The sequence below is a fragment of the Ylistrum balloti genome, unplaced genomic scaffold (assembly GCF_031769215.1).
Source record: "Ylistrum balloti isolate Yb309-2 unplaced genomic scaffold, AGI_CSIRO_Ybal_v1 Utg370584, whole genome shotgun sequence".
NCBI lineage: Eukaryota > Metazoa > Mollusca > Bivalvia > Pectinida > Pectinidae > Ylistrum > Ylistrum balloti.
Genome location: NW_026782363.1, coordinates 385980 through 399684, shown reverse-complemented (window position 1 = coordinate 399684; position 13705 = coordinate 385980). Strand labels below are relative to the sequence as shown.

General features: G+C 34.3%; 1 protein-coding gene across 6 annotated transcripts in view; it reads left to right on the top strand.

Annotated features, from left to right (window-relative positions):
* LOC132556712 (spectrin beta chain-like) overlaps nucleotides 1-13705 on the top strand; it is a 65698-nt gene that overhangs the window by 39278 nt on the left and 12715 nt on the right. For all 6 annotated transcript variants that reach the window (XM_060221153.1, XM_060221148.1, XM_060221151.1 and 3 more), the window contains exons 25-41: nucleotides 828-1000; nucleotides 1548-1638; nucleotides 1914-2060; nucleotides 2244-2507; nucleotides 3387-3517; nucleotides 3710-3896; nucleotides 5825-6025; nucleotides 6259-6467; nucleotides 7073-7277; nucleotides 7422-7685; nucleotides 7990-8345; nucleotides 9445-9583; nucleotides 10662-10746; nucleotides 11445-11536; nucleotides 12109-12213; nucleotides 12420-12547; nucleotides 12948-13066. In XM_060221153.1, coding sequence (XP_060077136.1) covers nucleotides 828-1000; nucleotides 1548-1638; nucleotides 1914-2060; nucleotides 2244-2507; nucleotides 3387-3517; nucleotides 3710-3896; nucleotides 5825-6025; nucleotides 6259-6467; nucleotides 7073-7277; nucleotides 7422-7685; nucleotides 7990-8345; nucleotides 9445-9583; nucleotides 10662-10746; nucleotides 11445-11536; nucleotides 12109-12213; nucleotides 12420-12547; nucleotides 12948-13066 — 2896 coding nt within the window. The remainder of the gene's footprint in view (nucleotides 1-827; nucleotides 1001-1547; nucleotides 1639-1913; nucleotides 2061-2243; nucleotides 2508-3386; nucleotides 3518-3709; nucleotides 3897-5824; nucleotides 6026-6258; nucleotides 6468-7072; nucleotides 7278-7421; nucleotides 7686-7989; nucleotides 8346-9444; nucleotides 9584-10661; nucleotides 10747-11444; nucleotides 11537-12108; nucleotides 12214-12419; nucleotides 12548-12947; nucleotides 13067-13705) is intronic.

Below are 13705 nucleotides of genomic sequence, written 5' to 3'. Positions count from 1 at the left end.
CCCTAACTGTCATAAATATGTGGAGATCAATTGTGGAAGAAATTCTAGTTTTCAGTAAAACAATAAAAAAAAGACTCTTTTGCATCTTTTCAGTGAATTTGAAAAAACAAATACGTTTTTTTGTGCATTGTGATTTATCAGATTATTCAGCTTTTATTTAACGTTCCAAATAAGGTATGCAAAAATCCTTATGTTTTACATCAGCCTCTGGCTCCTTTAGTGCTTTACCAAGGTGGTGGTCAGTACAAACACTTCTGATGTTTTCAGATAGACTTCTTCTTTATGTAAGTAAATGACTGCTATAACCAGTTTTTGTTTTTAAAGTGATGGATTCTAATTAAAATCCCAAGTTAGTTAGTGAATAGTTAGACTTTTGGAATCCATGTGTCCTCTTGTCCATAGGGTTAAGACAAGTTTCCCCACCTCCTTTGTAAGGTGTCCCAGTATCTGGATTGGCCCCCAGATTTGCAATGTCAGTCATTGGAACTGTGAATCGGTGTATTATGATTTTTTCCCCCCCCATTTTTGTGGAATTCTGTGCAGCTGATGAAGTCTGTATTTTAGACAATAAGAGAAAAAAATATTGGGTGAGGTTTCAGGGAGAATTTTATCCGTCATACTTTTTCACCTTCACAACTGACATTGCATTTTCAGGAAACAAGTATAATGATTTTGGCTCTTAATTTACAAAGTGATTGAATTGTTGTAACTTAAATGAACAATATTTAACTAGAATGACTCTGACAGGTAATCATTTGGTCTTGTCAGGGTGAAAGGTTGACTAATGAACAGTGCCCAGTTTATATTACGGATGTTTATTTTCACAGAATACTTTGGAGGCTGCCGAGAACCTAATCAAAGCCCATGAGGCGTTTATCACCACGACAGATGCAAACGATGAGAAAATCAATGCAGTTTTACAGTTTGCCAACCGTCTGATCGAGGACAACCATTATGCTGCTGATAAAATTCACAAAAAGGCTGAAAACATCAATGAGAGGTTAGTTTTTTTTGTGTCCGCAGGTAGTATTCTACTGAACATTAAGTTGAAAATTTTTAAATATTTTTTTTTTAACTTTTGAAATGGGATTCATGTTAAATATGTTTCTTGTTATATCAGAGTGCTCCTTTTCATTATACCTAAGGTGTAAAGAATATTATTTAGGCCACAAAACATATTTACTGTATAAAATGTCTAGTTTTACACCTGAATAGAATATATAAACCACTTAACATATTAACTGTATAAAAACATTGAATTATTCACTTAATATATGAAAAACTGAACAGATTTGCTATATAAAACTATATAAGACAAAACCTAGAGTCATTACAGTGTTTATATCTGTCTCCTGTTTCTATAGAAACATTGATCATGAGACAAAATTTAGAGACATTACAGTGTTTGTAGCTGTCTCCTGTTACCATAGAAACTATGATAATCGGACAATATCTAGAGACATTTAAGTGTTTGTAACTCTGTCTTCCAATGTCAGTTTAGTGTTTTTATATTTGACATTAAAGTTGTTGGATTCTTGAAATTACAGACGTGATGTGAACCGCCAGCGAGTTTATGAACAGTTGGAGCGTCTCAAGGACCAACTTCTGTTACAGCAGTTCCTACAGGAATGTGATGAGGTAAATAAATAACACATGGAAAATTGTGAAAATTTCTTGTGTTAGGCATCAACACCTGGTCTAACTCTTGTTTTGGATGATTTTCACAAAAGCTGTTTTAGTAAAAAGTGGTATAGAGGGAGATAGAAGGGTAACTTAAAAAAATCCCTGTGAGACTGGTTTAAAGTTCTAATTCATTTCCAGTAAGACTCATTTGTATTGGTGGCCAAGTATCTCAAAACTTCAGTGTTTGCTGTGAGACTGGTTTAGTCATAATGATTTGAATGAAATTTCAGCTGCGAGACTGGCTTCATGACAAAATGGCTGCCGCTCAGGATGAAACATACAGAGATGCCAAAAACCTACACAGTAAATACCTTCGTCACCAAGCCTTTGAGCGTGAGATTGCTGCCAACAAGGAACGACTTCAGCATCTCATGGAGGTAGGATCTACACCATATATTAACTAAAATGATCTAGTTCAACTGTCAAAGTAGTTTGATTTGTAGTGATGTACTGCTATCATTTAAAGCGAAATATAGAGTGTGAAAAAAAAATTGAAATATCTTGCTGCCTTGTCCAAATGTTCTTAAATGTTAAATCTGTACTTTGGAAATTTGTTGCAGTCTGGAGAAACTCTTCTGAAAGAGAAGCCAGAGACACGAGAACAAATCGAACCAATCCTGGCTAGTTTGTCAGAGCAGTGGGATGAACTGGAAACTACCACCAAATCAAAGGCTGAGCGTCTGTTTGACACCAACAGGGCCGTCCTCTACCAACAGAGCTGTGATGATATTGATGGCTGGATTAACCAGTTGGAGACTCAGATCATCTCAGAGGAAAGTGCCAAAGATCTTACAACGGTTAACCTTCTCATGCAGAAACAGAGTGTAAGTTATGTTATGGTTCACTTGTGTATATTAACACTTCATTCCACAAAAAAAGGCCTGAATGAAGGAGAATTGAAGTTTGGGGATGAAAATCCAATGTCTAATTGACGTGCATCATTAACCTGGTATACTGAAGTATAAAATCAAGATCTGGTCTCTTGACTGAAATGTATGTGATATTGTTAGATGCAATTACAAAAACCCTTTACAAAAAAAAAGTAAATATTTGGTGGGTGTGGTAGGGTTACATTGTTGGATAGTTCTCCCATCCATGACAACATGTTTTCTCTCTTTCTTATTCATAGATACTGATTACTGTTTTAACTTGAACAGATGTCAATAATCTCTCCACTGCTTCTTAATAACATGAAATATTTACATGAAAATTTTCTCGTCTGTCTGCAAACGGGCATGTAGAAGATTAATTTTTTTTTCCACACTGATTAAATTTCATGTGTTGATGTTATAAAGCTTGGAGAGCTTTCAATAGCTTGATGATTACCTATAAAACTTTCCTTCCTTTTGACATTGACAGCTCTTGAGTGTTAAGCACCAACATGCTTGATTACAAAAATGTTCTGTACTTTTCTAAGATGAGGCAAATAAAAAAGAAGGCACTTTCGTTTTTATTGGGTAATATTGTCTTTAGGATCATTTCACATATCAAACAAAGTTCTGATGCTGGGTTAGATTTGTGTTTATGTTGAGAATTAACATGTTAATTTTTGAATACAAACATTTAACTACTATTTTTCGCTCTTATAAATCACTTTAAATGAATTTGTTTGGAACATGTTTGTTGAAACTGTTTTTAATATACTACAGTTATTAAACTGTTTTTAATATACTACAGTTATTAAACTGTTTTTTCCCTTGTAGCAATTGGAGTCTCAAATGAAGATGAAAGAACAGCAAGTTACAGAGTTAGATGAGCAAGCCATCATTTTAAGGCGTGTAGATCCTAAACAGGAAGCTGTGATAGAGGCCAGAAAGGCTGCTGTTGCAGAAAGGTATGGCTTTGAGATACATTTCATGTTTTCTTCTTTATCATGAAAGTAGGTCTTATTTAAAGCAACATTTGTTGTTTTTTTCCTCTCCTTTGAGATTTTGTATCCCTTATCTCTTCCCTTCCTTCTCTATTTAAGTGAGGGTCTTATAATATTAACTCTGACATGATTTTTCAACACGAAAATACATTTCAGGTTTGCACACATTCAACAACCGCTGGTGAAACGTAGGAATGAACTGGAGAAAGTGAAGCGTATTCATCAATTCATCCGTGATGTGGAGGATGAAAAACTCTGGATAGATGAGAAAATGCCTATTGCTATGTCTAACAATTTCGGAAATAGTCTCCTTAGCAATCAACTGTTGACAAAGAAAAACCAGGTGAGTTTTTTTTTTTTTTTTTTTTTATCTCTAACTGACACAGGTTTCTTGACAGTTGATGATATGGAATTTTTCTGGACCTAATCCTTCAGGTGTCAATATACAAAGATTATTAACAGGATTTTTTATTCATATTGGAAAAAGTTTATTAATATGTAATAACAAGTGTTCTTTATGTTAGTAATAATAGATGGAGTGGGCCAGGAAACTGGAGGCGTCTTGTTTGTGATAATAGATTTGAATGTTTGATAAACAGTACTTGACTTGAGGTTAAAGCTCAGCATGTTGTTGATCTTTATAAAGGTTTTTGAAAATTTTGTTTTTTACTGAATTTTATCTGGTCACAGCCAACCGCCATTCGAGGCAGTGGACGCCTTTTTGTACGTAAGATATTCATCTGTATAACATCAAGAGTTCATGTAGATAATCATATACATATTTATATCTGTCTCGCCTGTAAATATTGCTATAATATACAGCACTACAGTTGCCAATATGTTGAGGGATAACTTGCAGCGTTACTTGTAAAGAAACTTACTTCACATCAGCTACTCTGTACTAATTTCATATTCAGCATTTAACACCACATGTACAGCCTTGAACATATATTTGTATGGTAGAATAATTCAGATCATCATCTTTTTTATTTACTCTTCAATTATTGGGAGGGAGGAGCAATATAATGTTTTCCATGTCTGTTTCATCGGTCCTGTCCTTCAGAAACTCACAACAGAGTTACAGTATCATAAATCATAATATCAAAAACTGCACATGATCAGGTTAAGGTGAATGTCGCACAAGGTTAAGGGGTCAAAGGTCACATGTATAGGAATAGGGGCTTTAATGTTATAGTTTAAATTTTGTTTTTTTTTTAATTTGAAAGACACCTGGTTTTGCTTCTTCAACCTTTTCAGGGCTAATGCAAAAATGAAAGAAAAAATTTCTCTCTTCAGAAAACAAGCTCTTTTCAGAAAACATAAGTTAGCTTCAATTTTCAGTATAGAATATTATTTAGCAAAAAGCTTATTGTATATTTTTTCCTCCTTTTTTCACTACAAGAATTTCAGATTCTTTGTATTTTCCAATTTTCATGGAAAATCCATAAGACCAGATGTAAAGTCCAGTGCAGATTTGCTAAAACATTTTTATCTGTACATCACATGTTGTGACATCGCTTAAAAAGGATTCATGACTGGAAAGAAGAAATATTTTGCTCATGGGAACATCTTTGTAAGCTCACCAACATTAAAAAAAGGATGAGTTAAATTGATCAAGCGATTAAAAAAACAACCCTCAAATTAAATGGAATAAAGCCAAATTACTGACCATGAAATGACCTCTTGAATCCTTTTTAAGTAATCAGATTGTACCCTCATATCTGTCTGTCATTATATATATGTATATACAAAGGATCATTGGATTGGGTGTGACAACGTACATGTATTCAGATTGCTGTTGATGGTCAGCATGCTTAGGTAAAACTATCAGTTTCATTGCAAAGTCCGACAGTGCTTTTCAAGCATTGGATCGGAAGTTATCACATTATTCAAATGGAATTATTTTGGCATGAAATTTTGGCTTCAGGTATACAGAATCTGACTAACTTTCAGAAGGAGTATCATCATTCATCACCTGTATCTAGTAATATTTATTTGGTAGACAAATACTGATCTGTCACTGGTATAACTAATATCTTAACCTAATTTGTAATAACAAATTTACAATTGCAAACTTTGCCCTAGAAACGAAATATTTTATATATATATTGGTTCTTTCAGAAAACAGTCTCCAGATTCTATGTTGCATGATATTTCAAATTTTCTTTAGATTTGAAAATGTGATATGTTAAAATTGTTGTGGCATATAACCTAATGTAGGTATTCCTGTTGTACTGTGACTGATAAAGGAGTTGCCCCCCTTGTTTACAGTCTTTACAGACAGAAATAGAGAACCACGAACCAAGAATAATGTCAGTGGTGGAAGTGGGACAGACACTTATTGCAGAGGAACACCCACAATCAGAGGAATTTAAGGCACTCATCGATGATCTTCTCACACGCTGGAAAGACCTCAATGATGCAGTGGAGAAACGCAAGGACAGACTGAATCTCTCCGATATTGCACAACAAGTATGTGTTTCAAAAAAATAGTTTCTATTTCAAAACATTTTATCATTTTGTGATTTTCTTTTTCAAGATTGCTTATCTTCAATATAAATTAAAAATATTTGAAGTTTGGTCTGAAATGTGATGAAAAATATTCCTATGACATTGCTATGATTGATAAGAATATCAGATAATTTCAGCAAGTGACTTACTTTTTTATTATTAGATATGACCTCACTCACTATATTTCTCTACAGTACTACTACGATGCGTCTGAAGCAGAGGCATGGATGAGTGAACAAGAACTCTATATGATGGGAGACGAGCGCGCCAAGGATGAGATCGGTGCTCAGAACTTCATGAAGAAACACCAGGCTTTAGAGAATGCTGTAGAGGACTATGCTGATGTGGTTCGACAGCTGGGTGAGAGGAGCAGAAATCTTATAGACACAGATCATCCAGAAAGGTAATTTAATCAATTATCTCCTGTTAAAATATAATCAGACAAAGATAAATTGATATAAATACTGAGAAATTTGGATGGCAATACATCACTTACAATTTAACATTGGTGTTCTAAGAGGAATTATTGTGGGAATACTATTTTGAAATAAAAGACCTGAATTTGGATTTGGCACAATTTGGTCTGAAGAATGAATATTTAGCTGACTGGTAGGGACAGAAGGATAGGACCCAATGGTGAAATAGATATGGTGTACTTTGATATTTAGAATTCCTTTTCCATCAGTCTAGATGAAGCAATTTTCTTTCAATTTGGACGAAGCAATTTTAACCAAACAAAACAAGATGAGTAATATATGCCCTCTTGGCCTCTTGTTCTTTTCCATTTTCAAAAATGTTTTTGTAAGTGATATGAAAATGATTTTATTTATGGTTTTTGTAACAAAAGTATTTGTAGAAAAGTGTTGAAAGTCTCCGATTTCACATCCATTTTAAACAGGAGTATGTTACACCATTTATACTTATTATAGTGTGGACTGATCATTTAAATTTTCTATGATTTAATATTCTTTGAAGTTGCCATTAAAACTGTTGTGATGGTTATTTCAGTGACCAGATAGCTGTACGGCAGTCCCAAGTAGACAAGTTGTATGCTGGTCTTAAAGACTTGTCACATGAGAGGAAAAGTAAATTGGAGGAGGTTCTCAAGCTGTATGTATTACAGAGAGAGATCGATGACATCATGCAGTGGATCGCTGAACGAGAACTGGTGGCTGGTTCACAGGAGCTCGGACAAGATTATGAACATGTATCTGTGAGTATACATTGAAAAAAAATTGGGGTGGGAACCTGAAAATGTTTTTGTGTTGATTTGATACAGAATACTCTGATAAATAACAATATTTTTTATATATACTCATCTTCCAACATGTCCATTATATCCTTTCTTGTCTTACAGATGCTGAAGGAGAGGTTTAAGGAATTTGCTCGTGATACAGAAAGCATAGGAACAGAACGAGTATCGGCTGCAAATGAAAATTGTGATCAGTTAATAGCTGCAGAACATTCTGATGCAGCCGCTATTGCAGAATGGAAGGACAATTTGAATGAAGCGTGGAATGACTTATTAGAACTGATTGATACAAGAACACAAATGCTTCAAGCTTCCTGGGAACTTCATAAATTTTACTCTGAATGTAAAGACACTCTTGAAAGAATTGTGGTAAGTTGTGATTTGGGAGACAGAAGGTGAATGTTTCTTCTGTACATAGTATGGAAGGTATCATCAACAAAAATGATATACAGCTACATCATTTTTTTATTTGACTTGGGAGGATTGTTGGTGTTGTGTTTTAGGATGCAGAATAGATATTTTTTTTAAAGTCTCATTAAAGTATATTGACACATTATTACTTATATAAGAATGAAAAAATATAAATAAATGAAAAACAAAAACACAAAAAACCTGCCATAAATCTCTACATGCAACAGTATCATGTGTTTCATAATTTCATTCCATCATACAGGAAAAACAGAACCATATTCCAGAGGAACTGGGAAGAGATGCTCAAAGTGTTGCAGCCTTACAAAGAAAACATGCTAACTTTGAAAATGACCTTGTCACACTTGGTGCAAATGTACAAACAGTACAGGAAGAGTCTGTGAGATTACAGGCCGGGTATGCTGGTGACCGTCGCTTAGAGATCCAGAATAAGGAGCGAGAGGTAGTTGAAGCATGGAAGAACCTCCACTTCCGTGTACAGTCACGTAAGGCAGACCTTGCAGATGCCAGTGACCTGTACCGCTTCTTGATGATGGTGAGAGATCTCAAACACTGGATGGACGACATCAATAGACAAATGAAAACACAAGAGAAGCCAAGGTAGGTTACTGGTATAAGATGTCTGCAGTACTAGTTATAAGGAAGAATGTTAAGTCCAGTACTAAATATATTGAAAATATAAGGCCTAGTGTCATTGACAGGGGAAATATAAAGCTTTGTTCTACAGACAGGGTAAATGTAAGGCCTAGTGTCATTGACAGGGGAAATATAAAGCTTTGTTCTACAGACATGGTAAATGTAAGGCCTAGTGTCATTGACAGGGGAAATATAAAGCTTTGTTCTACAGACAGGGTAAATGTAAGGCCTAGTGTCATTTACAGGGAAAGTATAAAGCTTTGTTCTACAGACAGGGTGCTAGTTTCGTAGGTTAATGGTAGCTAAGTACTTGTTACAAGGAATAAGTTATGCTTAAGGCCTAGTACTAGTTTGGTAGGTTAATGGTAGCTAAGTACTTGATACAGGGAATATGGTAGGATTATTAAAAAATACCACTACAGTACTGATGGAATGTAAACTGTATGTATCACTCTGGATTTGTTGTTGATTATTTGTGATTTGTAATATAGTCTTGGACGCTGTAAAAATAGATGAAAATGATATACTATACCATCAGTTTTGTCATATATGAATATTGACTTATCAGACCATCATCAGATATCAGTGGAATTAGATAGTTATTATTCAAATATTTTATTATTTAAGATATTGCATTATTGCACAAATTACTCTACAGGCAGATATATGTGTTATGATGGAAAATTTACATATTCGTGAGAAAAAAATAGATAAAAGGAAAAAAACCTTTAGATCTGTTCTTCTTATGTATAAGGACAGAACATATTTATAGGACAGAACATATTTATAGGACAGTACATATTTATAGGACAGTACATATTTATAGGACAGTACATATTTATAGGACAGTACATATAGGACAGAACATATTTATAGGACAGTACATATTTATAGGACAGAACATATTTATAGGACAGAACATATTTATACAGTTCAGTACAAGACATCTTTTGTTTCTATAAGTTGACATTTTATGTATTTTAGTATACTTTTTCCTACACTCAACTATGATTGTGGAATCTGACCTTGACCTAGTTTAATTGTGTGACCTTGACCTTTACAGGGATGTTTCGGGTGTGGAACTGCTTATGAACAACCACCAGAGTCTGAAGGCCGAGATAGATGCCCGAGAGGAAAACTTTGCCATTTGTATCAACTTAGGGAAAGATTTGTTAGAGAGGAATGGATTCCGAGTAGAGGAAGTAAGTGTCAGATAATCAGAGTTGTATACCAAATGTGCTCTTCTTTTAACTTTGATATATTATTGGTTATAGAAAAAGTATAGATTCCCTTTTGCTTTTAGAGTGTACCCCGAGTTAAAATGGAATAGAATTTAGTATTATATTTCATGGTCTAAAATTGAATAGGTTGAAAACCACATTAACAATTGGCTGGCTCATTACTGAGATATTGACATGTAAAGTGCACAATTTTCACCCATCCTCCTCCTACTGATCAATCTAAGGATGACTCGTGCTGAATTTAACCCTATCGGCTGTCACATCAACAACAGTTAGCAGCTGCCATGGAAGGAATTCAAGACAATTTCTGTCACAAATACTAAACACTTATTCACATTGCTGTCAGATTGAAATACATGTGTTGCTGCTTGTTATGGGTGTAGATTTTGTATGGTGTGCTGGGTTGCTTTTGTTAATTTGACAGGATTTTTAATCAGTGGTCGGTTTGTGTTGTATAAATAAAGAGTTTGTCATAATTTCTAGAGACCACATGGATAATAAAAAGTATCATATTTAGTCTCTAGATTCATGAATTATGAGAACATTAATTAAGATAGCATCAGTGCATTCAGATACCTGCATACCTGTACATCAAGTATAACCGGCCAAAGTAAGTGCCAACAAAATAGATGAAATAAGAAGCTAAAAGTCTCGCATATCGAACACAGCTTCCTGGTATATTTCTGTAGGGCTGTTTTGACAGCGTTGAACTTATGATGTCACATACATGGGCCACCCATATCGAGGCAATCGCCGTTGAGTCAAACATGTGCATTTCAGATAAATCACAATAACTAGGCAACGGAATTAACAACGACGTTTGCGTTTTCCTGATCGTTTATTGTATAATATGAAGTATTTCACAGCTAAACATATTAACAGCTAAATATATAGCAAACCACTAAGGGTACACTTTAACAGAAGAACAGGTTTTAAAAGACTACTTGAAGTAATATTAGCATTATTGGTGAGGTACTAAAGGAAGTTTTTTTTTTGTAAGGACAAAAGTAATATTCTGACATTTTTTGTGATGTTACAGGTACGGGAAAAATTAATACAGGTGACGACGCAGCGACAGGACATGACTGACCAATGGGAAGAAAGATGGGAACACCTACAGCTCAGTAAGTAGAAAACCTGTTCTGATTTATCATTAAAACTCCTCCTGTTTATACCATAGAAAACTGTTCTCATTTATCATTGAAACTCCTCCTGTTTATACCATAGAAAACCTGTTCTCATTTCTCATTGAAACTCCTCCTGTTTATACCATAGAACAACCTGTTCTCATTTATCATTGAAACTCCTCCTGTTTATACCATAGAAAACTGTTCTCATTTATCATTAAAACTCCTCCTGTTTATACCATAGAAAACTGTTCTCATTTATCATTGAAACTCCTCCTGTTTATACCATAGAACAACCTGTTATCATTTCTCATTGAAACTCCTCCTGTTTATACCATAGAAAACCTGTTCTTATTTATCATTGAAACTCCTCCTGTTTATACCATAGAACAACCTGTTATCATTTCTCATTGAAACTCCTCCTGTTTATACCATAGAACAACCTGTTATCATTTCTCATTGAAACTCCTCCTGATTATACCATAGAAAACCTGTTCTCATTTATCATTAAAACTCCTCCTGTTTATACCATAGAAAACATACCTCCATGTATCATTAAAACTCCTCCTGTTTATGCCATAGAACAACCTAATCATTGAGCAGACAACAGTCCATATGGAGTATTAAGCATTTCAATATTGCGAATGTTAAACATTAGATAGTTGTCAAACCCTGTGTTTATGTAACTTTTACAGTCCTTGAAGTCTACCAGTTTGCCCGAGATGCTGCCGTTGCAGAGTCATGGCTGTTAGCACAAGAATCATACCTGCAGAATCCAGACTTTGGTGTGAGTAGAATGAATAATGTCTGATAATCTGAAAAGTTATTGAGGAAAATTGTACATCAGGCACGAGTGAATAGCACACATTTGGTAAAAGATACAGTGTACATTAGATAATGAAACTACACCACACTAGCTGTTTTGTCCTTCTAGAATCCATCAGTGATGGTAAGGGACTTCGGTACAAGTGTGCTTACCAAAAAGGGGAGTGAAAACAAATGTCAAAAGATTGATGAGAAGATGCATCAAACCAATAATTCAATATATTTTTTCAATATTACATGAATCTGAAAGAATGTTAGGCACATGTTTTTATTCTGAACTATGCCATTGTTCGTAATGATGAAGATAGGACATGAACAATATAAGCTCTTTCTTCCTGAAAAGAAATATACTCTACTAGAGTTGGTAGTTTTCGGTTTGCTGAAGTTGATCCTCTACAGTCACTTCAGTGATTAGTGAGACAGAAGTTACTGCTTGACAAAGAACTTTGTTGCTGTATATTGGGAATGGTTTCAATAATACTGATTCTGGTCAATGACTAGATTGTGACTAGTTGTAACTCTTATCTTTTACAGGATACCTTAGATGCTGTTGAAAACTTGATCAAGAAACATGAAGCATTTGAAAAATCAGCTTCAACTCAAGAAGAAAGATTTACTGCTTTAGAAAAATTAACATCAGTAAGTAATCGTTCATCATAACGTGAGATTTTGTTTTCAGGAACTCCATTTAAAGAGTTACTGCTTTCCTTTTTTTTATCTTTCAACATTTATTATTGTCTTCTCTCATTTTTCATCCCATCTCTTTCTAATTAATATTGATTCTTAATTGATCATAAAAAGAATGAACAAGCAGATTGTTTTATAAGTGTTTACTCACTTTACAGTTTGAAATGAGAACCAAAGAGAAACGAGAGGCAGAACAATACAAGAGTGAACATCCAGAGGAAGTCTTTCGAGAAAAAGAAGAACGTAGGAGGAAATTAATACAAGAATTTTTACCCCCAGAGCAACCGTAAGTACATAGAAATATTTTTACCCTCAGAGCAATCATACACATATCGACCTTGTTTAAACTGTATATATATGAACAAATTCTTACCCCTAGATAGGAATTGTATTATGAATATCTTACCCCTACAGCAACCATTCATGAATAGAAAATCATTTTTAACCCTTATTTTAACTGTACGTATATAGAAGAAATCCATTCCACAGAGCAGTGTACATATATAGAAAAAATGTTGCCCAAGAGTAACCATATTTGAATAGAGAAATTGTCTTACCCAATGAGTAACGGTACAAATGCAAAAATAATTCTTATCCACAGAGCAATGGTGCATGATTATACATTCTTTTCTTTCTTGTTGAAGAGTACGATTTAAAATGTTGTCTCAATGTGCTTTGTTACACAGACCTACTCCTGAGCCAGAGCCAGAAGTGCCGGTACAGTCAGATGTTGTGGATGGAGAACAACCTGCTGTTGAGGAGGGACAGGTCGTAGCTGAAGCTGAACCAGTAGCCGAGGCTGCAGGTATGTTCTGTCTTGTGTCCTTGTTTTATTGTGATGGTCAGACCTGTACACATTACTCATGTTGTATGAAGATGTTTATTTCAGCATTAAGAAAGAAACTATCAAAGACCACAACAGATCACTGTATAACACCAGATGTTCTCCGATACTTTGTTTTATAGTTTATTTCTAAGACAATCTTTAATGGTTTACATGTTTAAGGATGTCATATAGATATACCTAAAAATCTGTATAATTCCATTTTATTTTTCTGGTTTATATACTGTCATATTGACAAAACGTTTCTACACAAGGAACATATCATGTTATACAGTAATATGTTGTAGAAGTCTTTTTTTAAAAGCATGTTACACTTCAATTGTTGTAGTTGATCTTTCTAATATTATTTGTTGTCAGATGATTTCTGTAGATCTTATATAACATGTTTTAGTTTGAGTTAATGATCGTTTTTCTGTAACACTATTTATGTTGTAGTATTTGTGTGCATTATACAATAGACTTTAATCAAATTCTGACAAAATGCAAGACATAGGATATGTTCCAGTATAACTAATCCAGTACTACTAACTTAATATCTTTTTGGTTAATGTTTCTGTGTTCTCGTCAACAAGTCCTGTACTAGCATGTTGAATGGTAAAT